This window comes from Oryctolagus cuniculus, chromosome 7 (assembly GCF_051225735.1).
Source record: "Oryctolagus cuniculus isolate XC-2025 breed Fujian yellow rabbit chromosome 7, ASM5122573v1, whole genome shotgun sequence".
NCBI lineage: Eukaryota > Metazoa > Chordata > Mammalia > Lagomorpha > Leporidae > Oryctolagus > Oryctolagus cuniculus.
The window spans coordinates 106,915,134-106,942,551 of record NC_142873.1 but is presented as its reverse complement, the minus strand read 5'-3'; the positions used below and the strand labels follow the sequence as shown (position 1 = coordinate 106,942,551).

The 27,418-nt window shown below is 42.5% G+C and overlaps 1 protein-coding gene across 4 annotated transcripts in view; it reads left to right on the top strand.

Annotated features, from left to right (window-relative positions):
• PDE4B (phosphodiesterase 4B) overlaps positions 1 to 27,418 on the top strand; it is a 679,542-nt gene that overhangs the window by 538,480 nt on the left and 113,644 nt on the right. For 3 of the 4 annotated variants that reach the window (XM_017346216.4, XM_051857656.3, XM_008265102.5), the window contains 3 exons: positions 2,404 to 2,440; positions 2,568 to 2,638; positions 11,207 to 11,256. In XM_017346216.4, the coding sequence (XP_017201705.1) occupies positions 2,404 to 2,440; positions 2,568 to 2,638; positions 11,207 to 11,256 (158 nt within the window). The remainder of the gene's footprint in view (positions 1 to 2,403; positions 2,441 to 2,567; positions 2,639 to 11,206; positions 11,257 to 27,418) is intronic. The other variant, XM_089337276.1, reaches the window with a different exon arrangement.

The following is a 27,418-nucleotide window of genomic DNA, read 5'->3' as shown; positions in this document are numbered from 1 at the left end:
ATTGACAAATGTCCCTGGCAGGGAAAATCAACCCCAGTTGAGAACTACTGTGTCACTAGAAGCTCATCCCAATCATAAAATACTTACCAAGTACTTTTACGCATATTATTACTGCAGGTTAATCTGATATAGCATTTTAATTTCTGAAAATTTTCCCTGCTTGTTTATCTCACATCCCATCTCTCTAAAATCTTTCACTAGCTGGTATCTGCCTACAGAATTAAGCACAATTCCATAATCTCTGTCTAGATTGTCCTTACTGTAGGTGTGGGAGATACTGTAGGTGTGGGAGATACTCTAGGCTCTTCCTCTACAAACATCTACATTTAATATGCTCAGTTCCACCCGAAGAGACACCAAGCGTCTCAATGATCATGCTCAAGATCTTTCCTATTTGTGTGTCTTTGTTCTACTGTTTTTCTCATTGGTAGCAACTGATATTCCTGCCTTTTTAAACTTGGCCCTTTGAAGTTCATCTCAAACACCACTCACTCACTCAAGCCTTTCCTACTCCTCTAACCTTAAATTAACCTCTTCCCCTACCCCCCAAGTATCCATTGTTTGTATTTTTCATTCTATATTTATAATGCCTACTAAAGATTTTTTGAATATTTATGTCTCTCCAATTATGTTTTAATTTGAAAAATCTTGAAATTTGTATAATTGGCTTTGTCAGCTATGTCGTATCAGCATAAAATAGGAAGCATAGTATTTAAAAACACAGATTTGGGCACATCAAACAGGCTGTCTTTCACTTGTTGTTTATGTGCTAACTAAGCAGCTGTGTAACTGCTCTGAGGCTTGACATCATCTCAAAATGAGAATATTAAGAGTATCCACCTCCCGCCCTCGTTGCAAGAATTCAGCAACAATCTACATAAAGTGCTCAGCACAGGGTCTGACATACAATCACATGGCCTTCTTTGTATTATCACACAAAGTAAGCACACAAAGGTTTGCTTGATTAAACTGAAGGAGGAATTCTAGCTATATAGACAAAGATGGAAAGGGAAATATTGCATTAGGTGAGACCCTGGGTAAACATTGTGGTACAGCAAGTTAAGCAACCACTCAGGAATGCCTGCATCCCATTTCAGAGTGCCAGTACCAAAGTCCCTGATCCTCTGCTACTGATACAGCTTTCTGCTAATGCATCCTGGCAGTAGCGAATGATGGTCAAAGTACTTGAGTTCTTGCCACCCATCCGGGAGGCCTGGATTGAGTTGCATACTCCTGGTCTTGGCCTTGCTCAACACTGGCTTTTGTGGGCATTTGGGGAGTTGAACCAGTAGATGGAAGGTCTCTGTCTCTGTCTCTCTTTCTCTCTTGTGCTGCCTTTCAAGTAGGTGAAAAATTAAATTAACCATTAAAAAAGGCCCCATGTCAAATGCCTAAATTAGAGAAAAGGTCCAGAGGGTTGTGTATTGTTGAACGTGGATTTCCTGGCCTCATATAAGGTCTGTTACAGGGCAGATGCTTAATAATTATTGGTTGCCCTCATTGTAGCTGATGAATAAGGTACCATATTTATGTGGCAACTTTGAGGACAGAGAAGACAGACCAGAGAGCAAAGAAAGGTCATTGTCCACCAGATTCTGTGCTGCTGTTAATATTTCACATCATGATAGAAAATTGGCCTGATTGTCTGACTGCAGCACAAGCCAACATGTCTTCTAATATCTCGACTAGAGAGCTTGCCGGAGGTGGGCTTAAGTAGGTTTACTGAGGTATATGCCATGGAAGGAAGAATGAGTACACTTCTGAAAACACATTTATATAACACTGGGTACAGCTTAATCAGCTCTTAGGAACAAAATGAGTGGCAACAGCATGTTGTAGTAGGCTCAGTCCGTACACTCCCATCAAAAGCTTTTCTTGGGTACTTTAAGAAAAAAGTTATATTAAAAACAAAAAGTAATGGGATTCCCAGACAGAAATCTGTGTTTAAATGGCATTAAAGCTGTGGTTCAAATCAACAAAAGCCAGGAAATCCAAAGTTAACCTTTATCCAGACTGTTATACCATTTTTTCCAACTCTGTGTGTGCCTGTGAGCAGCCCTCCCTTTGAATTTCCTGGCTCTGGCAACCAAAATCCACAAGTCGCTTTGAATTACAGCACTCTGGGTCTGCTATTTAATGGGACTATACCCTGAGGATATATGCTTACTTACAAAGGCTTTTATGTGTAGTCACTGCAAATCCAGGAGTCATGAACCTGGTATTTTTTCTTTCAAGCTCTCAGGATCCCCATTTATGCCTAATTGTTGAGTCCTTTCTTATATTCAGATAAAAAGACTTGCTAACTTTTAGGCTGCTAACATTGGTAAAGTGTAATATTACAGTTTATAAGTTACAGTTATAATTCAAGTGCATCTTTAAGTGTTGTCTTCTCTTTTTCCCCAGACACGGCGATGACTTGATTGTAACTCCTTTTGCTCAGGTGTGTATCATGATGGCCCTGGCTTGCTCTCACTCTGTCTCTTGGTGTGGTTTCTAAGTGTGGTTTCTGAAACTGGCCACTTGCATCCTCTGTTTGTCCCTAACTATTTGAAACATTTTCTTTATAGGTCCTTGCCAGCTTGCGAAGTGTTAGAAACAACTTCACTCTGCTGACAAATCTTCATGGAACATCCAACAAGTAAGCATTGACCTTGGGCAGGGTTAGGAACCCCTTCCATAATGGCAAAAGAGGTTGAACAGCATTGAAAGAACAGAAACAACCCAACATTGAATAGAGATTTGTCCTCCAGCTAGGATACACAATGAAAACAGAATGGAGCATCTATATTGTTTTAAAACTGGTAAGGCATTAGGAATTATCTAGTCTGGAACTTATTAATCATTATACTCTTAACATTTTGAACACAATAAGAGTTAAACAAATGAAAGAATGAGATTAGGATTTTATTGTTGTTGACTTTTATATTTGCCATGTTGGCCATTATTGAACACAAATTCTATTACAATTCTTCTTGAATAAGTTATTAATGAATTCAGAAATTTAAAATTAAAATTAAGGGTACCAAAAAGTTCAACTCCAAGGTGCATATTTTTTGTCACATATAAACAGGTTTATGCAGTTTGAGGAGTAAGAGAGGGATTGTCTTCTCCTCTGCCCCCAAATGTATGACCTTTTTCATTTCTGTTGGCATTGCTGATCTTCAGTCTCTTCATTTGTAACATAAAGGGTTGGAACTTGACATCGTCTGCAGTAAATGTCTCCTCCAAAACAGTTCTAAGCTATGAAACCTAACCCAAGTGCTACACAGTTCATGCTGCTGCATGTGAAAAGATCATAGTAGGGGTCGTAGGGCCATAGAATACATGATCCTGGGAGGGATGGAGAAGGTCTTTTGACACATTGATTCAACCTCCTCATTTTACAGGAGGAAAAACTCTAGCCCTCAGGAACCCAGAAATTGGCTTACAACCGTACCATAAGTTAGAAACCCATGGGGGCCCAAACCTCAATCTCCTGATTTATCAGCCAATGCCCACTATGGAGTAACCTATCCCTTCACATCTGTGAATTGTTAATCAGTCCTCTATTTTGCTACATTCAAATTTTGATAGAGTGAGCTTGTTAAAAGTGGGAGTGCACCCTGCTTTGAATGCTTACTTCTTTTTTTCACCATCCTATAACTGGGCACTAAGCATTCTTGTGACATACCATTGGACTGGTATCTCCTGCTCTAAACTATTGTTCAAACTTCAATCCCAGTGAACTTTCTACCATGTTGTTTAACCGTGTCACTCTCAGGCTCACAGCACTGAAGCAGTCCACCCTTATTAGTAAGATAAAGTTTAAATGCTGAAGTCTGACACCCAAGGCAGCTCATGACCCAGTTCCAGTTGATTTGATTAATAGTGCATTATATTATATTTGATTATATTTGATGCAATGCACAGAGAATTCCTGACCCAAAATTCTCTAAAATCCAAAATCCAAAGATGTTGAACACTGATATGATACCACAAGTGGAAAATTCCACACTGACCTCATGTGACAGATCACAGTCAAAATGAAGATGCATGAAAAATACTGTACAAAGCTATTTTCAGACCATTTTGCATAAGGTATATATGAAACACATATGAATGTCATGTTTAGATTTGGGTCTTAATCCCAAAATATCTCATTGTATATGTTCAAATACTCCTGCATGAAAGGAAATCCAAAGTCTAAAGTACTATCAGCCCAAACCCTTCAGATAAATAACAGTCAACCTGTGTATGAAAACTAGAAGCTTGTCTCAGCTTCTTTTGAAGTGGTTACTCCTGTTATTCATTTATTAATTAATTCACCTCACAAGTATTTGTTTAGTATGTGCTATTCATTTATGCATGCATGTATGCATTAAACAAATATTTTCGGAACAGCTACAATATACCAAGAACTAGTAATATAATAGTGACCAAAATGGACAGGTAGACAAGTTCTCTGCAACATTCTAATAGGAAGTACCTGGGTATATGGTGGTGAATATCAGGCCAGGTCTGTAGCTACAAAAGATTATTTTCAACAACCATGTTCTGGTTGTTCTCTACATGTTCTCTTCTCCATCCAAATTATGGACTTACTGTTCTGTCTTTCTAAAATTTCTCTTTCCACCTGCCAACCTCTGCTTAGCCAAATCCTGATTGTCTTTGTGACTCATCTCAATTATCATGTTCACAAGGTGTTTTCCCTGACCCCACCAAGCTTGGCTGAATGGGCTTCATTTGGCCCCGGAGCACTCTGCCAACCTCTCCACAATCTTTTATGGATTCCTGTCCACAGTAGACTGTGTGCCCCTTAGGAGCAAGACATGTGTTTATTTGTAGAATACGTGACATGTAGTTTGAACTCTCTACATATTCATCAGACCTGTGAATTTCTAAATAAAAAAGTATTGAAAGAACTACCAATCATTTAGGAAAGTGTGTTTCTTAGGAGTGATACCTTTTCTATACCCACTTTTTTTTTTCCTTACAGAATATGGCCTCTGGACCCATACTTACAGGTTCAGTTTTACCACTTTTAAACTATATAGTCGAGCAAGTTAATTACCTTCTCAGTAACTCAGTTTGCTAATCTGTAAAATAGGGCTGTTGTTTGGATTAGAGGGATTGATACTTGCAAAGCACTTAAAATAGGATCCAGTAGAGTAAATGTGAGCTATCAGAATTGATAGTTACCTTTTTCTTGATTTCTTGAATAAATCAAGGAGTCAGAGTTAACATTCAAGAGAAGGAATCTAACACTTTAGGGTTTTCAAATTCATCAGTTCAGTTACAATCACCATAAGCAATGTTCCTGACAGGTATTGTTAACTGCATTCTGGGGATAAGCAAACAAAGTTTAGGGAGATTCATTGATTGTGTCCGCCATACTGTTTTCAGTGAGCAATAGAGCCATAGTGAAACCTGACATCCTGAAAGACCTTTGTAAGAAGAACAAAGGGAATAGATGAAGGCAGGGACATTAAAAATGTCTTCAGGAAGTAAAACGTGAGAGTGAAGTTCCAGACCACAATGATGGAGGTGGGAATGGGAGGATGGGGTGAGTAACGACAGAGCCCAAAGGCCTTGTTAGCATGGACTGTCTCCGAACCACTACTGCATAGCTCCAATGAGAACGCTGGTCAGGGCAGGTGCTTCTCTTGTCAGCATGAATTTGAGTGTTCCTCCTCAGTAGTACTTCTGGGGCATGCAGTCTAATCATACTGCTTAGTAGTCTTGCGTCAGCTCAAATCACATTCTTAAGAATCCGGTGTTTCCGTAATGCGGTGTTGCAGAACACATGGACTTTCAGGAACTTTGTGCCCTCTGACCGTGATTCCTCTAGACAGAAGAGATCCACAGTGCATTCTCACACTGTGACCCCTTTAGTCACCTCTGGTCAAAGCCAACCACACGTATCCAACACTGAGGGATTTGTCTCTAATGATCTTGCTGAAATCCATACCCACATTTGTACAGTGGATCCTATTACTGATGACAAATACTTCCTCGGAGCCAACATTACCCACAAATCAAAATCAGCACACATTCAGCACCAGACGTCACCAGGGGCAGCTAAAGGGGCCTCACTCTAGTTCAGGCTGAGGATTGGAGGATAGGTTTCAGCCACAGATGGAACAGTCTGACAGGGGCAGGTTGGAAAACAGAGGGTATGCTTAATTCCCTCCATTCTGTTCCTAGATAGTCAATGTCCTCAGACAAGTATGGGAAATCTACTGGAAGGAACTGAAGTTAGAGTATCTGCCAGGAGGGGATGCAGCCTACAGAGAGCAGCCCCTGCCCCATTCTGCTAGATATTGACTTATCTTGGCAACTGGGACTGTAAGATTTGTGGATCTCAGACTTTGCTTTCTGGGATATTTGACTTGGGTTCCAGCATACCACTCCTCTGCCTTGACTGTAACATTTAAGAGATAATTACGTCCTTGGAGTGGTTTTCATGAGACATCCAGATAGTACGGTTTATTACATGTAAAGGAACTCCCACATAGAACTATACTTTGCATGAGTTAACATTTCTTTTATCTTTGGCTCTTTACTTGGCATGCAAGCAGTCCATTGTCTGCCTGAGCTTTACCACACAAAGGGTGAAAATCTCAAAATTCCTGTTGAGGTGGTTTCCTTGCACCTCCATGAAGTGTCCCACTGAGGGAGGCTTGATTGGGCCTGTGCTTTTTGGCTGCAAATGAAAACCCCCATTTCCTTTGTCACAGAAGTGAATTTGAAAATATGGCTTTCGTTTAGAATTGTTAATTCATATAAGCATTCCTTAAGCATTCACTGGCCTCCAACCGACTGGTGGAGTAAGTCAGGTTGTGTGAGTGGGAATGCTCACCACGCAGCAGTCTGTAACCAGAGAATGGGCTGGGAGCAAAGGCACAGCCTCCTTTATCATTCGACCTGCTCTCACCAACATCAGGAACAGCACCTGTGGCTATCAGGAAATCATGTAACATCTTTGTTTTAACATTCTGCCCGAGCATAATTTAGTCAACCTGCATGTACTCTTTGGGAAAGAATTAATAACCACTTAATTTTCTTTCAGTATATATCTGAAGTGTCTTTCATTGCTTTATGTACTTTGGCATGGGATTTAAATTAGCTGAGAATCGTAAAATCTTGAGCATTCAGAGCTGGAAAGAGCCTGGCCAAATTTCCTCAAAGTAAGTAGGGAAATATAAGTCAAACCCCCCACACAGGACCTGGCACATTGTAAATCAGCAGTAAATCTTAGTTGCTGCCTTCTCTCCCCAAGAGAGGAAGAAACTAAGAAGTTCAATGAGCTGCCTAAGGCTGAACAGTTGGGAGGTGTCAGAGCCAAGGAGTAAGATTCCTGTCTTCTTACTCATAGTCCAGTTCTTTCTCCACTGTGCTAATCAAAGATGGAAAGTAGCAACTTCTATGGCCACATCATCCTCACAATTCCTGTCGCTATCTGCAGCACGCAGGCAGATCACTCCTTATTCCTTTTCTATAAGTTAGGGACTATAGGAAAGGGGGCAACCAATACTGCTTTCCTTTGACACTCTTTACAGTTTTATATTTGACACCCTCATGCCCTAAAAACAATGTGGTTTCCAAAGGCCACTCATGCATTTGAAATGTGTTGAGTCTCTTTTTTGCAGCAGGCATCCATAATAAGTGATAAACCTAATACTCATGGTCCTGCCTTTCCAGAGCTCACATACAGAGGTACTTTTCTCAATTAGCAACTCTAAACAAAGTCATATTTTGAAAATTAACATCTGGACTACAGAGTTTTTCTAATACATGTCATTTCCAAGAAGTAATTGAGATAATTGAATGATGTGAATAGCCATGGTACAAAGAAAGTGGAAACTTTCAATATTTGTGGTCTCTGAATTCAGTATCTCCTTTCATACAAAACTTGCTTTGGGAAAAGCTACAAAATAAAATTATTGAAAATATGTGGTTAAACCATTGCATATATATATTCAATACCTACATCAAACCAAATATTATGCTAGTTCCAGGGCTACCAGCATGACTCAGTTTTAGGTTACATTTCCACAGGTGAGTTGAGGAGACAGGAAAATGGGAATTGTAATATGGTGTGAGGAGTGCATGTTGGGAGAAGCATAGGAAATTGCATAGCACAGGTGCAGGCCACAAACAGGGCAGAAGGCTCTGCTGAGGAGGTGATGACTATGTGCAGTCCCGGGACATGTGAAAGCATCAGTCACTTTAAAAGAAGGAGAAAAGTTTTCAACTGAGCAAAATGTATGCAAAGGCACAGCAACAAGAGAGCATCCTGTGTTCAGGGAACAGTGAGCAGTGTGTAGAACCAAGACCGTATGTGGAAAGGGAATCAAATCAAACATTCATATCAGGGCCAGTGTTGTAGCATAACAGATAAAGCCAACTCCTGAGATGCTAGTATCCCCTATGGGCGCTGGTTCAAGTCTTAGCTGCTCCACTTCTGATCTAGCTCCCAGCTAGCACTGTTGAATGGAATTGAGTTGGGAACCCACGTCAGTCTCTCATAAGTTACTTCTATAAGACTCAGTTTATTTATCTGAATAATGGGAAAGCTGCAGAAGATGGCCCAGGTGTTTGGGCCCCTGTTCCCATGTGGGAGACACTGAAGAAACTCCTGGCTCCTGCCTTAGGTTTGGCACAGCCAGCCCCAGCCCCAGCTCCAGCTGTTGCTGCCATTTGGGGAGTGAACCAGCGGTTGGAAGATTTTTCTCTCCCTCTAACTATTTCAAATAATAAAATAAATCTTAAAAAAAAAACCATCATGTCAAGCATTTGGTTCCTCCTATCCCTTAACCTCGTGCACATATTTGGAGTTCCTCCTGTTTACCAGGCAAGTTGAGTGGGGGATCAGAACTGGATCCTGCTATGAAAGAGTCAGAGTAGTGATGGCAAAACATGTGCCCATAAGCTTTGTAACATGGAAAAATGTCCAGAGGGTACAAATAGAATACCATGAGAGATTTGAGGAGGGGTACTTTTAAGCTGAACGTATGGCATCCTTTGGACAAACTAGCAATGCACCATGGAAGGGTAGGTGATATTAGTGAGTAATGGCAGGAAAAGGGCAGCATGTGTCCAAGGAAACAAGATGTGATCAAGTTGGGCCTTGGCAGAGTGAGTCAGTTCTTGCCCTCATGCACACATTTATTCATTTGTTTATAATCCCATTCAATAAATACTTAAAAGTGCTTGGCTTATGAGAACCTATCTTGGGTGCCGGAGACGCAGTAGTGACCAAATTGCTTCCTGCCCACATAAAACTTACATTCAATCGAAGGAGTAATATATTGAACACTAGTTAGACTTATTTTAATTGCAATTGTAAAGTGCCTACAGGAGAAGATCAAGATTCATGAGAACACACAATCAATCAGTGGTTTGAGAAGAAATGTCAGGAAGAATTCTGACGGAGAAAAGGGAGTAAGTGCCTGGAGGCCAGAGAGTAAAGGACTTTGAATGCCAGGCTAAGGAGTTTCAAATTTAATCTCTTAGATTTCCTGAAAAACAACCCTTGGTATTAGTGCAGAGGTTATCAATCTATGGTATAATGGGGAAAATCATTCATTTAAGATTCAGACAGACTTACCTGCGAATCTTGGCCATGCTGGTTATAAACCATGTTTGCTTCAGTATCTCTCTAAACTCTGAGCTGCACTTTCCTTTTCCTGAAAATAAGATGCTGCTACTCCCAGGGAAAGTCAGGAGTGCTCGGCACAATGACTAGCACAGGACAGCAATCACTAGATTATCATTTCCTTTCCCTTGTCACACATAAAAAGTTCATGCCACAAAGAGTTTAAAAGAACCCTGCCTAGGATCAACCTGTTAGTAAATTAATGATGGATATGAAACCTGTCCTTTGAGTCTACAGCCATAAGTTCTTGTTACCTGGATGTTCTTGTTACCTGGAAGCTAGACTAATATGAAGAGATCAGGTATTGATCTGGAGTACTTGAAACCTTGGAACATAATTATGTGGCCAAACCATATGAAGATTTCTTAGCAACATCATTTCAGGCCTTTCTCTGTCACTTAAAATGTGATTTATTTCTCAAACTTGCCTGTGCATGGGAATTCACAGAGGAGTAAAAAAAGCATAGATCCCCAAGTTTCTTTCCAAACACTGAAAGTAAATAGCTCCCCAAGTGAACCTGATGCTTGCTTGTGTTTGAGAACCACTGGCCCGAGGTCTCACTCTCCTGCTCATTTCTAATATCCTGTGGCTCCTTGTGGGGCAGAGCATCCTTCATACCAGTGGTTCTGAGGATGCAGACCCCAGTCCTGCAGCATCAGCACCACCTGAAAACTTACTATAAACACAGATGCTCAAGCTTACTCCAGGTCAACTGAATCAGACACTAGGGGGATGGCATTAAGGCCTAGCAATCCATTGCCATTTAGTCTTTCCGGTGATTCTGATGCAATTTGAGGTGCTCTAGAATGCTCACTGGGGGATTCTCCCGCCATGCACTGGGAGTCTGAGAGAATGTAGCGCACAAGGTCCTGCAAAGCATGGGAAGGATGGTGAGAGCAGCAAAACTGAGGGTGCGGGGAGGTGTGAAGAAAGAGAAATAAGGCAAGGAGGAGGAGCCCCCGTATTAGTAGAGTGTGGGCTTGTTTACTTGATGCACTTGATTCTTCACATCCACAGGCTTGTTATGATGCATATAAAACCCGGTTCCTCTAGGAAAAGACTGTTTCCTAAGTTAAGCAAGATGAATCACTCTTCCCTGTGGCTGTGTGACCTCTGGCAAGTGACTACACATCTCTGGTTCTCAATTTCTTGAGGTGTAAAAAAAAAAAGCAAATCCTGAACCCTGGGTCCCTCTGGCTTTATCTTTTCTATGGCAGTGCCCAGAGAGAATAGGACTCACCCTGACTTGCGGAGAGGGTGCCTGAATCAGGGTCTCTTCTTCCAAGGGTCGCCTGGAACAGCAAAACCTGAAACAGAGGGGCTGGCTAGGGACCTGGAGTAAACAATTTCCTTCCTGGAGAGTTGGCACATCCTGAGTCTGTGAGGGAGATTCCAGGCCATCTGGAAGTGAGAGAATTGCAGTCATCTGCCCGTGTTACAGCAGCCTGCCTTCCGGACATAGCGTGATGTCACCTGGTAGCTCACTGTGGCCTGGAAAACTCCTCAGTGATCTCGGGGGGCTGGGGTTGGGACACACAGACTCAGTCCTTCTCTTGTCTGTCTCCACAGGAGGTCCCCAGCGGCTAGTCAGACTCCTGTCTCCAGAGCCAGCCTGCAAGGTAGGCCTTGCCACGAGGTCCATCTCGATGTTTCAGAATCACAAATATGCCTCTTGTTGTAAACTCTTTCGGAATAATAACCTATGTTTGCAGACGATGGCCCTTGAAAGTATGTCTCTTGGTGACTTTTGTCAAAGGCATACTGGAGCTTTGCTTCATTCCATGTGAAACCAAGTGAAAGCAGAGTTAGATTAATTTGCCTGTGGCTTGCCCAGGCTTTCAGAACGTAACAAATGTGTGGTAAGGCTGCTTCCCAGAAGAGGAGCAGAAGGGAGCTGTGTTGGTAGTGCAACTTGACCTCAGCTTGCTGGCCCCAGTGAACTCCAGGAGCGCTAACCTCAAAGACCCCGAGGTGGCCCACATTGGCCTGATGGCCCCCAAGGGTTTGTTAGCGGTTATCCTTTTACCGTCAACCAAAGATCCCACTTGAATCTACATCCTTTCCAGGTGTGAAACCCAAGATTCTTTCCAGGTTTCCAATCATTTCTCTTGGAGGTCATCCAACTCTGTTTCTCAGAGGTGTTTTTTTAAAAGACCCTAACCTCCCATCTTTCAGGACCATGCATCCACTTGCCATGAAACGTTGAGAGCTGAGGACAGGAAAGGCCACCCTGAAGAATGCCATGGAGAAGTGTTGAACACAAATTCTTCTTGATATAGAATGCACATGACATTTTAAAGTCCAAATGGAGTTCTCTCCCTTGAACCTGTCCCCCTGTTGCAGCAGTAGATTTCAGAAGCAAATTGACAGAAGAAGCAATTAACACAAACGTGTACCAAAATCACCTAACGTCTAGTGTTGCCTGGTACACTTCTCTGTGTCCAGCAGTGCTGTTCCCTTCACTTTAGACTTGTGATCTGCCTCACTGGGCTGTTGAATTCTTCTGCCAGAATCGTGGCCATACATACTACCGGGAAAAAATGAGAGAAACCCCACTTCTAAAACAGGAGAACAAAGACAGTGGATTCCATTGCCTCTTGGCTTCTGAAGTATTTATGGTATACACTTTTTAGAATATTTTTATATGGCAAAGATTGAGGACAAGAATAAAAGTGAAAGAAACCCATTAAGTAAAGGCGAGTTTACTCGAGAGCCCTATCATACGAAGTAGAAAGAAGTAGTACTCTCTCCATGGACCTCAGAAACCTGCTGTGCTGGATGCGCTATTTCCTTTTGAAGTTTTCTAAAAGGAAACAAAATAGAGTGCTTTAAGGGATAACTGGTGTTATATACTTGGAGATCAAAGGAGCTGGTTTTGAAACTCCTATCATTTCATAAAATTGGCCTGCCAGTGAGGCACTGATGCTGACAGTCCCACTAGCCAAATTTGCTAAGATGCTTGCGACTTCAATTTGAATATAAAGATGATGTTTTCTTTTTCTTGTAATAAACACTGACAAACGTTAGAAGATGTGATATTTATGGTTCTATAAATTAGCTCATTAGCCAAAGATGCTGTTGGGAAGATTGTTTTGTGATTATTGGCAAAGTAACTACAGCTTGGCAACTCAAGGCTCTTTTGCTAAATTCTTTTAAAACAATGGAGTAAGAAATGACAATACCATCTAGGCAATTTGTTTTCATCCGTCTTTGCAGAAAACAACAAAAATTCTGACTTTTGATTGGGAAGAGAATGCAGTGATACCAACTATTACGTAATTACAGGTTTCAAAATCTTTTTAACGTTTAACCACAGTCAGAAAAGGAAGGAGGAGACACACATCCCGTGTTTTGTTCTTATTATCAGCTTAAATAAGCCAGGCAGATTTTTCCTGTTATTTTAATATTTATCAGCATATGACAAAGAGGTGTGCTTAAATAGAAACTTTAAAGGGGAATGAAAAATAAATGGCTGTGAGCAAACGGAAATGAGAACCAGAGGGCAACATTAAAATATGTTTCATGATAATAAGATCAGGTTTTCATTTATCAGTACTGAAGCTGAACTCACATTTTTCAGTTGAAATCTAAGATAAAAAGGCACAAAAAACCACATAATTTAAACAGATTTGGCAACCTAGTTTGTTAAGAAAGACTAACTGACTTAGATAATTGTATTCTCACTTAGAAGTTAGAAAAAGAAAGAAAAATCTAAATCTCTTTAAAAGGCTTCTTTGTTTTGAAATATCTAAGTGAAGAAAATGTAGTTGCCTTTAACAGCTAATTGTCAGAAGCTATGGTTAAAATGGTATGCTTACAAATCGATCATTAACTGAAGTATTCGATGAAACCTCCCAGTCTGAAAGCCTTTCTTCTCACTGTTGAGCCAAGGTTATTCTCAGTTCTTATAGAGCAATACAAATTTTCCTCCACTGCAAAGACATCTTAATTTTCTAAGTTGGAGTCATTGCTCATTTTCTCTGCTGTGGCAACAATTTAATTCTAAGATGTATGATCATCTGTAGCTTGCATGTCTCCTCCATTGGAGCCTGGGCTCCTCAAGTCAGTCATTGTAGCTTATTCATCTTCTTATCATTTGTGGTGCATTAGCATAATTATTTTCATCTAGCAAGAAGATGGTTTATGTTGAATTGGCCAGGAGAACTACATAAAATCTGAGGACTTTGAAGGAAAATGCTCATAAAATAAAGTTATAAATGGGGCGGGCGCCGTGGCTCACTTGGTTAATCCTCCGCCTGTGGCGCCGGCATCCCATATGGCCACTGGGTTCTAGTCTCGGTTGCTCCTCTTCCAGTCCAGCTCTCTGCTGTGACCCGGGAAGGCAGTGGAGGATGGCCCAAGTGCTTGGGCCCTGCACCCGCATGGGAGACCAGGAAGAAGCACCTGGCTCCTGGCTTCTGATCGGCGCAGCGCCAACTGTAGCGGCCATTTGGGGAGTGAACCAACGGAAGGAAGACCTTTCTCTCTGTCTCCCTCTCTCAGTGTCTAACTCTGTCAAATACAAAAAAAATAAAGTTATAATAATGAACCAATATTTTTCTTTTTCTATGAATATGTGAAATGCTCACTTGTTTGGGTTTTTTACTATTAAAATTAGTTACTGCATTGAAATTCAAAGAGGTTTGAAATGCTTGCTGTAGTTGCTTATCTATGTTAGTATGTTCATATAGTTTTGAATACAAAGAGTTAAATCAAAGAACTTGTCATTTTTGCCCTTCGGAAAGGAAAGTCCGAGTAAGCTAATGGAAAATTTGTTTTCAATTTTTAGAAAATTATTTATTTTGTTTATTGAAAGACAGAGAGAAACAGAGATGGACAGATAGCTCCCAGCCAATGATTCATTTACCAAATACCCACAATGGCCAGGAATTCAATCCAGGTCTCCCACCCCAGGTGGCAGGGACCCAACTACTTGACTTACCATCTGCTGTCTCCTAAGAGCTGCATTAACAGAAAACCAGAACAGGGAGGGGAGCTGAGACTGGAACCCACGCTCTCTGATATGGGACTCAGGCATCCCAAACAACCACTTAACCACTAGGCCACATGCCAACCCCAATAATGGTGAATTTTAAGCCCAGGAATAGGGACAGAATGGAAACCATATGTTCTCAGGTTGAGGACAAAGATAGAGCAGATCCTCCCTGTGGTGCTGGATGTGTTGATGCTATGTAGTTTAAGGGGCATCTCAATTTATATCACGTTTTGCCTTTTCACAAGCAGGAATCCCAGGATTTCTTGACCTGGTATGTAGTGCTAAAAGGGGAAAGAAAAAAAAATAGAAGAAAGGAAACTCTGAAACAAGGGCTTGAAATATGTCACCCATGCATTTTCAAAATGGCACACTGAAGTAATTCTCAGGATTTCCAGCCCCAAAACTACTTTCAACAACAAAATAAGATAATTGATAAAAATTGATACGCATACTTGTTTCACTTTTCCCACCTCATCCTTGCTTTTGTATGCATTGCAATAGTGATGACAAGTATGTGGTTAAAGTAAGGATTGACTGAAGAGATAGGTGATCAAATGTTCACTGCATTTGCTTTACAAAAGATTTAGAGAAGTATTCCTTGTGATGGCCACAATTTGCAGCAATATATATCATACCTACAATATTTTAGCAGCCAAACCAATGTGTAAGATGGGTCCCCTGTACTAATTTTCTTGTTTTGAAATTTACCAGTCAATGTATCCAGCAGAACCATCACCACCTGTAACAGATCAGCTCTCCTGGGGAATAGTCTCTGAGTCTATAGGTCATTCGAAATGATCTGCAAACCACATAACCAAGATGTCTACACACTTGCCTGGAAGATCTCAGGCCAGATTGCTGCAGACATGAAGTCTGTCATATCCATTGCCTTGGTTGATGGTGGTTTTCAACACCAGTCAGTTCGAGTGTGTTTTAAGGGAGAAAACTCTGCTCAGTTGTCCTGAGCAGCAACCTCTTAAAGTTTTCCAGTATAATGGCAATTCGATTCTTCTAATCCGTGTGCAGGCCATTCTGGGGAGGAGATGGCTCTCCACCAGCTGAAGAAGTGGCTCTCTCCTAGGAAGGTGGTCTCCCCGTCTGGGTACCTCCCATTTCTGGATTGGGACAATCCCACTCTATGTTCCTGGGTGGGCACTGGGTGTAGGGTCTGAGGGAGGAAGGACAGGGCCTCAGTGAGTTATCTTCCATTCCAAGGAGTTTGGAAAGAAGGCAGGCCACCTCACTGCAGGTCTCATTCCTTGGCAGGCCTTCCAGGGCCTGGAATGAGCGCGGGATGGTGTGGCCGCAGGTAGAGGGCTCTGTGAGCACCGCAGCGGGGCTGAGAGCTGAGCTGTGTCAGATGACTGGAAATGAAGCCCGGCCTAAGCAGAACCTCTGCTTGGTTTCTACATTAAGCAAGAACTGTCGGGCAGGATTACAACACATATGAGCAAATAGGAATAAAATCAATCCGGTTACCAAAGCCTGTGACCGTTCAGGATAAAAGAGGAATTGGAGAAAATTACAAAAAAAAGTCAAATAAACGTAGGAAAAGGAAAAAGCAAAGAAGAAAGAAAGAAAGGAAAGGAAAAAATAGAAGTATGGCATTTTATCAGATTCTGTTTTCTTCAGTGTTCTGAATGCTGTGCGGCCCAAATTCTTGGATAATCAGCTTAATTACTTACCTTGAATGTGTAGACAGTGTACATACAAAACGACAGGGCAAAGCCTCAGTAATTCTGAGAATAATTCCCCAAGTGGTTGCTATGTAAGTGTTGCTTTTGTCTCAAATAGTTCTCTTGTGAAAGTTTACCCCATAGTGTCAATGCTGAGCTGTTCGTATGGATTTGCAATTATTCCAGATGTGTCTAACATTAAATTCAGGTATCCCCCCCTACAAACACTCACAAGTCAGCAAAGTGAGAAGTGTTAATATATCACCCTAGAGCAAACATTGCCAAAAATATCACCCTGCTCATTAATGGCTATTTCAGTAATTCCAAATTAAGTCCTCAATTTAGCATGAATCTTTGTTCCTATTAAATGGACCCCAGGGAGACCTGCAGCATCGATCTCATCTCCCACTAGCTACTTCAGGAGTGGAGTTCAGTCCGCGTTGACTCCACTTCGTGTTTTCGTACTGCCGAGAAACACCATCCACCCAGCCCCCCCTGAAAGTTGGAATCATGCATGTTAGTAAGTATTTCAGTTATGCTATTGACGTCAATGGAGTCATTAAATAGATTGCTGGCCCTCCCAGAGGCAAATCACTGCCAGGGACCTAGATACAGACACGTTTCTTACAAAGACAACCATCGGGTTTAGCTAGAGCAGTAAGCCAGAAAAAGGGAAAAGTTTATACTGTAGCAGACCAATCTCCAAACACAGTTTCTTTCTTTCTTTTGCATTTTAGTTCCGGCCTTTCTTTCTCTTTGGTTACAGTAGGTTCAGGAAGATAGCAGATATTGTTGCCTGAATGTTTTGTGTGCAAAAGCATCTCCTGTAATTGAGCGTGAAGGGAGGGACCCCACTTTCCAGACTGCGTCTCACCTTCTCGTCTGCACAGCCTGGCTTGATGTTTATTCGGCTGCTTTCAGTTCGTTATCTAGGCATTCACTATTGTCTGCCAGCAAGGTTGGGTTTGATATATAGCCCCCTGAATAAAGTTTCCTCCAAACACACACGATTTTGTCCTCTCTGCCACTGCTGCGTGGCTTGTGGCTGCAGCCCCTCAGCTATGAATTGGTTTTTATGCCACTGGCACCGTGCTGCCTGCTGCACTGGGGCTCTCTAGCGCAGGGTGGAGGGGGAGGCTGGGAGAAAGCTTGGCGTCTCCGGGCGGCCTCCTCTGCAGTGCTCCCGCAGGAGGCAGGAGGCTGTCCACGTGCCAGTGGCCTCCCAAACCCCAGCTGCTGCCTGCATCAAGTCTAGTCCTGCCGCGCCCAGGCGCCCAGGCGAGACGGAGAGGGCCCTTCAGGCAACATCTGCCTCTTTTTCTGGGTTTTCTTGACAGCTCTGTTCACCTGAACAGCCCCAGGAGGTCAAAGCCATAGCTCCACCCGCCACGTGGACCCCTCCTCCTCCCAGGCTCAAAGCTAGGGAGGCATCCTCAGCAGATTTTTAGATTGCTTCAGGTCTAGTTGTCAGATCTGTCTTAGGACCCCATCTCCCTCCTGGACCCCTGGCTCTTTGCGGCCACGGCATTCCTACCCTCACTCATCAGCAAGTGTGCAGAGTGAGTGTCGGATGTCTGACTGCCTTGGGTTACCCCTTATGGTTTCTCCAGGGACCCAGTCCACCTCTCCCCACTACCCCCGCCGCTTCCCCCACTGTTCCTTTTCCTGCTTTCCTGGCTTTGAACAGCAGACTCCTATCCACCCTTTTGCCTCTCTCCTCACCTACCATAGCCACTTCCTTCAGTCTTTTTTCTAATTCTCCCCCCTGCTTTCCTCTTCTGCTTTTTACCCTGGTTGATTGTCCTTAATTTTCCCCCACTCCAATCCAGCCTACATCCTATTAGTGGAATTATTCTTCTAAAACTCACTTACGGTTGTTATCTTATTACTTTGCTCTCCTTGACCTTGAAGATGAGATTTTACCAGATATATAAAGGCCCTCAGAATTTTGCCTCTAACATATCCATTGTCATCCCCCACTGTCCGCCTACACCATGCACAGCTGGCGGCTGATGTGCATTGAATGAGCTGTTGCTGAAGGATTCCAGACTCTTCTGCAGTGCTTCTTGTGTACCTACTGCCCCCTCTATCTGGGATGCCCTTTCCCAAAGATATTGTGCGCATATGCAGCCCTGAGATTTGCAGATTTGCATACATTGTCACTGTGCAAAAATTCTTTATCGTATCTGATTCTTGGCTTCTGGAGTCAGGGATAAAATAAATAAATAGTCTCAATCCAAGATCTAGGATCTAATATGTGCTTAAGAAACACTACTTCCTTAGTTGTTCCCATCTGCTTCCTTCCAGACTCAGTATAAATACTGTTTTCTTGATGTCTTCCCCCTTCCCCAGAGTACACTCATGGTTACTCTTAATAATGTTTTCAAAATCCCTCTTGTTACATTGTGTTGTAATTGTTTAGTTAATTTTCTGCTCCTCAAAGCATAGAACATCACAAGTTCAAATACTAATCCTATTTTTTAATATCTCCAATTTATAGCATAAAACCTAGAACACAGTAGATTCTCAGTAAATGCTTACGAAATGGACAAACACAGTAAGTGAATGAATGCCTGTGCCTGAATCAGAAAAGACTGGAAAGGAACTGAGGCTTTGTTCAGTTTTGACTAATGGTTTACATGCAGACTCTAGGGCATGTGCACAGCACAGACATCCCTAGCTAATTTTTTTCCTTTTTTAAAAATTTTATTTAAGATATACAAACTTCATGCATTTCATATGTACCAATTTAGGAACATAGTGATTCTTCCCATCCACCTCTTCCTGCCGGCACTCCCACCCTTCTACCTCCTTTCTGTCTTATTCCCACCCTTAATTTAAAAAAAAAATCTATTTTCAATTTCCTTTATTCACATAAGATTAATCCTAAACTAAGTAAGGAGTTCAACAAATAGTATGAGAAAAAAAAAAAAAAAAACTGCTCCTCAACAGTAGAGACAAGGGCTGTTAACGATTATCAAATCTCAAATGTCAATTTCACTCCTATACATTACATTTTAGGTACTCTATTAGTTACCCTAGGTCAGGAAAAACATATGGTATTTGTCTTTTGGGGACTGGCTAATTTCCCTAAGTATAATGGTTTCCAGTTCCTAGCTAATCTTGACTACATGTGCCTTTCAAGGCACCAGAAATGATCCACCACTTCAAGAAGAAGTAGCAATGTTAAAACAAATGAAGGGAGGGCAAAATATAACTCACTGATCACTATGTTATTCTCTTAGTGCCTAACACTGTGGCAAACACAAAGTGAGTACTCAAAGAGCATATTGAATGTTAGGAACCCAAGTTGGTCTCTCATACGTTACTTCCGTGAGACCCAGTTCATATGTCTGACTAGTGGACATTTTAATATTCTAATTCCTGAGATTACCATGAATATTAAATGAGAAAAGTTATGAATAGCAGTTCAGAGTGAAGACTCTACTTCTTTCAAATTCCAGTGTGACCCATGGACCTTAGGACAATATAGTTAATCTCTCTCTGTCTCTGTTGCCTCATCTCCAAAATTGGGACGGAAATTGTACATATCTCAGAGTTGGTTGCAAGGATTAGGTATGCTAACAGATGCAGAGCATTTAAAAGGGCCAGTACTGGTATTGGCATTATTAGTTATATACTGCACCTCCTCTACCACCCAGCACAAAGCAGGTAGCCAGTATATGGTACTTAGGAGCCCAGGGTTTTTAGTTTCAGTAAGGAACCAAAACAGAAAGCCCTGTTGAGAGCTTTCCAACAGATATGGAAATACTTCCCTTCCATAGTAATGCAATCTAAACGCGGGAGGGGGATTCCTTTGTTAAAGTTTTTCTTCCCCCTTGCAACCACAAAAATCTGGTTACATAGGAATATATTGCAAACTAATTGTAGAATTCTCCAAGACAGCCTCTGGAAACCTGAAGGAACAGGCAGGTGAATGGAGCCGATATTGTGTATCAGAGGATACTATCTAATGATGCCTCTTTCTTTCAAAGCAGAATACACAGAAAAGTGCCAAATGACTTAGGATTCTGGTAAGCCTGGGCTTTGTTAACTGAGAGCTTTCTTTTCATTAAGACTGAGAGGATGTCCTTTATAAAAGAGCATGGTCACAGCTCCACAGCCAAGTACAGTGGTGTTTAAGGCCAGCACTCGAAATTCACACACACCTCTACAGACAGGCAGAGCAGTATCAGGGCAGGCAGCTCCGCAAGGAGGAGCAGCAAGCGCTGGTGCAGCTTCCCTTTGCAGAGAAGACAGAAGCTACTGGCAGCAGGGCCAGTGTCAAAAGGGCTTTGACTCCGTTTGGAAAAACCTTGTCCCCTCAGTGACTGCTGGAAAGGGGAAAGCACGCTCCATCCACCTTACCCCCTTTCCTCTCTTTGTTGGAAAGGAAGGAAATAAAAAGGAGGCTGGGTTGGCCTGGATAAGAATGAACATGGAAGTTGGCTAAGAGAGAAAGCAGGAAGAAGAGGACCTCTCACTTCCCTCTTCTACCTCCTGCATCTCCAAGACAGCACAATCCTGGAGGCAGGGTGAATTCTGCCTGCTTTCTTCTGATTAACCCTGGCCAGCGTCTTACAGAGTTGCCTCCAGAGCTGTTCTCGGAAGCCAGGAGCCTTTTAGGGAACAGTCTTTCACCCGAGAGAAGAGAAACAAAGCAGAGACTGTCCCCTGGAAACAGAACGGGCAACAGAACTCACTGGATCTTTCTCTTAGTTTGTTGTCTTGACTTCCTTTGCGCCAGAGCTGTTGACAGTTACCAAAAGTGACCCCTCAAGTGTTGTGTGTACTTCCCTATCCCATCTTGGGTTGTATCCATGGAGTAAGCTGAGGCCAGGGCAATCACTCAACCCACTTGACCTGTGGAAGCAGCTGAATCAAACAACTTGGTCTTTCTCTGTGCTCCTTGAGCTTCAAATGTCTAGGGTCTAGTCTTGCTGGTGCAGCCTCTCCAGCCTCACATGCCTACCTCTGATTTCAAGAAAGACAGGGACAAAGCAGTTCTATGCCAGGCACTGAGCTCGCCCTTTGTATGCATTATTTCACCCAATTCTCTCAAGTAAATTTTCCTGGAGATAGACTGTCCCCATTTCACAAATTTGAAAAACAAAAAAGGAGGGTTAAGGAGTATGTGGGACTTTTTCAAGATCACATAGTTAGTAAGAGATAAAGTCAGAACAGAAACCAAGGTCTGCATTTCTTGAAACCCACGCTCTTTCCTCTAAAGTCTAAATCATGCTTTTCCTTCCTCCACCCCACTGGAAACCTTGGTGTGAAGCGCATGAAAAGGGGAATGATGAGAATATCACAGGAGCTGTGGTTGTGGCCCAGTGGCTAAGGCAATGGAGTAGCGAATATCACAACAGGAGAGCAAAGTTGTTGGATTATCAACAACCTTATTAATTGCTACATGATACAAGACTTTCCTTTGGCACCTGTCCATCTCATTCTAAGTTGCAAGCAGATGTGTAAGTCTTGAGAGAAATATGTGTCATGTCTGTCGTTATTCATTCCGTTGTTCATCAAGCATTTATTAGCATTGTATACAAAGCACCATTTTAGAGGCTAAGGGTGCAGTGCTGAAGAGAATGTGTTGAGACCTTGATCTCATGAAATGAACAAACCAAGAAATAGCACGTGAATAAATACATGACTTTTGATCATTGTAAAGGAGGAAAGTACAGAATGATTCTGATTTTGCCTCCCTTTTTACCTGCAACAATGAGAACAATACTAGTATTTACCATTAGTGTTGTAATATTCCAAAGTGTTGTTATACATAAAGATATTAGAACACTACCTGCCCTCCAGTATTATTTAAGGTTAGCTCTAATTATTATTGTCATTAGTTAGTTTGAAGAAATAGATGTGGAAAAGGAAAGGCCTCTGTTAGTAAGTGACCTTGACGTTGAGCTCTGAACACTGAGAAGGAACCAGGGAGGGTGGAGGATTCCTGAGAGAGTAGCCAACATCTCAAAGGCCACCACCAGAGACCCAGGGTGCTTGAAGGGCAGTGAGGGAAGAGGCCAGAGACTGAAAGAGGCCAGGTTTGGCAGAACATCCATAGGGCATGGTAGACTTGTAGATTTTATTGTAAATACAGTTAGGAGCCATTGAAAGATATGGAGAAATAGATTGACGTGGTCTGATGTGAATTTGAAGCACAGATCTTGTCTCTGAGTTTCAAGTCTGAGTTACTGGCACCTCCTATGTGCTCCCAGTCCCTGCACTTTTTTTGTCATAATTGTCAGTTCCTGCCCTTCCATCCCCTCGGGCTTTCAAGGCAGGCTCTGGAACTAGACTGCCTGAGTTTCGTTCTGTTCTATTCCTTTCTTTCTGTATGTCTATAGACAAGTATTTCACCATCTGTGGCCTTGGTTTCCTTATCCTTACAATGGGGATAATAATAGAACTTTTTGCATAGAATTGTTATGAGAGCAAAATTACTTAGTCGTGTGTAAAATATTTAAAACAGTGTCTAGCACACAGATATCACCAAATAATTTTTTTATTTCTAATGTATTATATTTGCTTATATTCTTGATGGCTTAGACTGTTAGGCTGCATGCTCACTGCTGGCGTAGGGTAGGTGCTCAAAAAATATTTGTTGGAAAAAAAAGGGGGGGTTAGCACTGTGTTACGCCAATGCCTTCAGCATCCCATGTGGGCACTAGTTCAAGTCCCAGCTGTATCGCTACCAATCCAGCTCCCTGCTAATGTGCCTGAGAAAGCAGCAGAAGATGGCCCAAGAGCTTGGATCCCTGCACTCAAGCGGAAGACCCTACTGAGGCCGGCGCCACTGCTCACTAGGCTAATCCTCTGCCTGTGGCAACGACACCCCAGGGTTCTAGTCCCAGTTGGGGCTCCAGATTCTGTCCTGGTTGCCCCTCTTCCAGGCCAGCTCTCTGCTGTGGCCTGGGAGTGCAGTGGAGGATGATCCAAGTGCTTGGGCCCTGCACCCCATGGGAGACCAGGAGATGCACCTGGCTCCTGGCTTCGGATCAGTGCAGCCCACCGGCCGCAACGTGCCAGCCGTAGCGGCCACTTGGAGGGTGAACCAATGGCAAAGGAAGACATTTCCCTCTGTCTCTCTCTCTGCCTGTCAAAAAAAAAAAAAAAAAAAAAAAACCTACTGAAGCTCCTGGCTCCTGGCTTCAGCCTGGCCCCACCTCCAGCCCCAACAGTTGCACCCATTTGGGAAATTAATTCACAGATGGGAGATCTCTCTCTCTCTGTCTCTCTCTCTCTCTCTCTTTCTCTCTCTCTCCCCCCATATCCTGCTCTTTCTGTAACTCTGTCTTTCAAATAAATAAATAAATACATAAACCTTTAAAAAGAATGGAAAGAAAAGAGAGGTGGTAGAATAAGCTGCAAGTGAAAGGAGAGAGAGCTGCTGTTCTATTCCTGGGGAAAGGGGCTTCCTGGAGTCAGCAGTGCATTCTTGACAGGGAAGAGTCTGCTTTTGGCACATAGAAACTGAGACTTTGCAACTATTCAACTGCTACAACTTTGGGGAACTCGAAACAAGTCCATGGGACAAAAGCTTGTTTCAAAACCTGTGATGCCAATCTGGTCTGCCACATGCACAAAACGCAAACCAGGCTTATGAAAGAACTTTGTCATCGTCTCAGGCTAGGTGGCTATTTCTCTGAAAGGCAAAGACAAGGCTAACCCTCCTGTTGCCCTTGGAAGGACAGTGCTGCCGATGGAGCCATAATATTGGCACTTCCTTTTCTCCCCTCTGTTGCTAATAGGACTTCAGATGAACAAGGGTTCCGTTCTGGAAAGTAAATGCATACCTTAAATATTTGTGACCTCACAAGTCTTAGACATTCAGGGGTACCACAGTTCTTTTATTTTTTTTTTTTTCATGCATCTGCACAGGGTACGTACCTTGACAGACAGCTCTCTGAAAATTCCACTTCTTTGCTGTATGTGTATGTGATGCCTGTGTGCCTATGTGCTGGTTTGTTACTGTTTTATCCCGGGAGAAACTAAGGGTTTTTCACATGCTTTTTGTCAACACAATGGGTCTCTGTTCTCTCTGACCTGGTTTTCCACTGTTCCTTCCCTTTCTCATCACAAGTTCAGCCGTTTGCCTCTCTGCACCCACGGATCACTTCTCAGCCTTCTCCCTCATTTGCTACTCTCTCTGTGCCCCTTGCTCTCCCAAGCAATGCTCTAGATAGTCCTCTGTATCTAGTCTAAAGGCTTACCTCTTCAAACTCTCTGTGCACTAGTCTTTATTGTCAGTAAATCCTCACTCCATTTACAGTCTATTGGGTCTACTCATTTTCCTCTACCATGCACCCCTTTGTTCAGACATGTGTGTTTTCTTGGAGATAACATTTTTATCTTGGCTGTCAATGAGCCAGGAGGCACAAGGGGGTGGGTACCTGAATAAAACCCAGCTCTGGTCTTGAGTTCTTCACCATCTGCAAATGAGAAGATGGATATGTGAAAATAAAGATTATATCAGGATCCTACAGAGAAATACAACTAAGCACATACTATTTATTTTAAGGCTTTAGCACATGCAATCATGGGGGTTGGCAGGTTTGGAATTGCAAGGTGTTCGGTGCATAACAAATCTTCCGAGGTAGATGAATCAATTAATCCACAAGCTTTTACTGGGATTCCACTCCGGGGCGGTGTTCCCCGATCCCAACAGAGCTGGGGCCAGGGAAGTCGCGTGTCAGAGGTTGGGAGGGCTCCTTTTATAGATACAGGGCGTGTGGGTTAAAGGTTGAGCAGGTCTGATCCTCATTGGTTGACCTTTAGGCACCCATGGGGACCTTGACAAGGACTTTTCTTCCCCGGAAGTATAGGCCTTCCCTCCTTGCAGATCCCAAAGCTACCATCCCGACCTTTTGATGATAGGAAAGGGGGCGATGATGAATCTCTCTGGCTACTTCCTGCTGACTGGGGACATCGTCTACAGGGGCCCGCTGAGGCTATCTTGGGGCTTTGCAGGGACAGGCATGTATGGATGGAGAAGCATCTGGTTGACTGCCTGGTTGCTGAAGGCCTTGGTTCGTTCCATTATCACCTGCTGTAAACACTTAAGCAGACACTGTAGTATACAAGTCAGGGTGAGAATAGCAAACAATGATCCTAAGAGTGGCATTAACCAGGTAATGAAAATATTTCATAGAGAAGAGGAAATGAGGGGGGATCTCTGGACCCTTGTGAGGATTGTTTGATGGGCATGGTTTAAATCTGATCCCAGCCAAGAATGGGAGAAAGGCCACTTAACTTTTGGAGGTAGAGTTTGTGGAGAAATTCTGAATAATCATACAACATTAAGTGCGGGAGAGGACCATCAGTACACATAGGTTGGGAGCAGAGCCATTGATGTTAGAGTAGAGGTTATTATTACAAAGGAATGAGGCCAAAGTGGGCTAGACAGGGTCTAGAACAAAGAACAGAGTCATTATTAGAGGACCCAAGAAAGGTGCTGTCTAAGCCACAACTAAATTTTCTGATTGAGCTGCAAATAGAACCTGACAGAAGGGGCTTGATAATAATCTGGTGGGCTTTAGGTCTTGTAAGTTAAGAGGCCCAGACCTATCTATCTCTTCACAAAGGATACATCCTAAGGGAGGAGTGAACCTCCTTGGGGAAGGCACCCTGTTAATTTCCATTACCTAGCTGGCCTGGGAGAAGAGCTGGCCAAGTAAAGGCAGGTGGCATCTCTAACAGGAAATTTACAGCTCTGCCTGCAATGTTGCTGACCCTACTTGGCCATCCCCTTAGCTGCGGTGGTCACCTTGGAAGCTGGGCTGAGTGAAGGGCTTTTCAGCTTAGAGCCAATAAGATCTGTGGCTCTGACCTGAAGTCCTTCGACTCCAGGGCAGGTCCATTTCCAGAGATCTAACTCTTGGCAGAGCTGCCAGGGCTCTTCACAAGCTGATTTCTGCTGAAGTCCAGGCTTACCACATTGAAAGCCGCTGCAGTGGACTGGCCTGTTGGGTCTCCCTGATGGCAGATCACTGTACAGAGCAGCCTTTACTAGGCTGCCACCTATCTTTACATTTCTGATGCCCAGCTTTCTTTTCCTCCTGATTTTTGTGAAAGCAGACCAGAGGATGCAAGTCAAGGGGGTGCTCAAGTCCCATCTCTAATCTTTAGTGGCCTACACTAGAAGTCTATAATCACAGGCAGGTTCTGATAGTGTTTTTCTGAGGTAGATAATGCCCATGAGGAAAGCTATGTCCTCGCTTTAAAACTTTCTTTCTCTTTGGTCTGAAAGGGAGGTCTTCCCTGTTTACTGTGCTGATGGCGAAGTAGATCTAGCCGTGAAATTATAATTTAAGCTTTCATTTTGGCTATGCTATTAAAGAAAAATGTTAGCCATCCCTTTTATAAGATCTAAAAATCAAATCGGGCATCTTGAAGAGTCCTTCAGAATAGAATGAGTTTCCTACCTCGAAGAGAATAGAGAAATGAGAGAATGAGTTAGACTTAGAATAGAGAAATGGGGATGCCAGTCCCAGATCACTTACTGACAATAGCAATATCAAATGAAAACTTAGAAAGCAGTTTCATAAACAAGAGTGTCAATTTGTTAAGTCAACAACAGGAGTCACTGTGTACTTACTCCTCATGTAGGATCTTTGTCCTTAATGTGCTGTACATTGAGATTTAATGCTATAACTAGTACTCAAACAGTATTTTTCACTTTATGTTTCTGTGTGGGAGCAAACTGTTGAAATCTTTACTTAATGTATGCTAAACTGATCTTCTGTATATAAAGAGAATCGAAAATGAATCTTGATGTGAATGGAAGGGGAGAGGGAGTGGATAAGGGGAGGGTTGTGGGTTGGAGGGACGTTATGGGGGGGGAAGCCATTGTAATCAATATTCTGTACTTTGGAAATTTATATTCATTAAATAAAAGTTAAAAAAAATTAAAATTAAAAAAAGGAAGCAGTTTCAATCATTAGATAACAAATATAGCAGTTTCAATACTAGCTTTTTAAACTCTTTAACTGTTTTTTAATTTACCAATTGATTCGAATTACTTTCTGCTGTTAGTAACCTCAGCTAACAATGCTTTCAGTTGGTACCTATAATACATTATTGGCTCCATCTGTTTACAGCGCC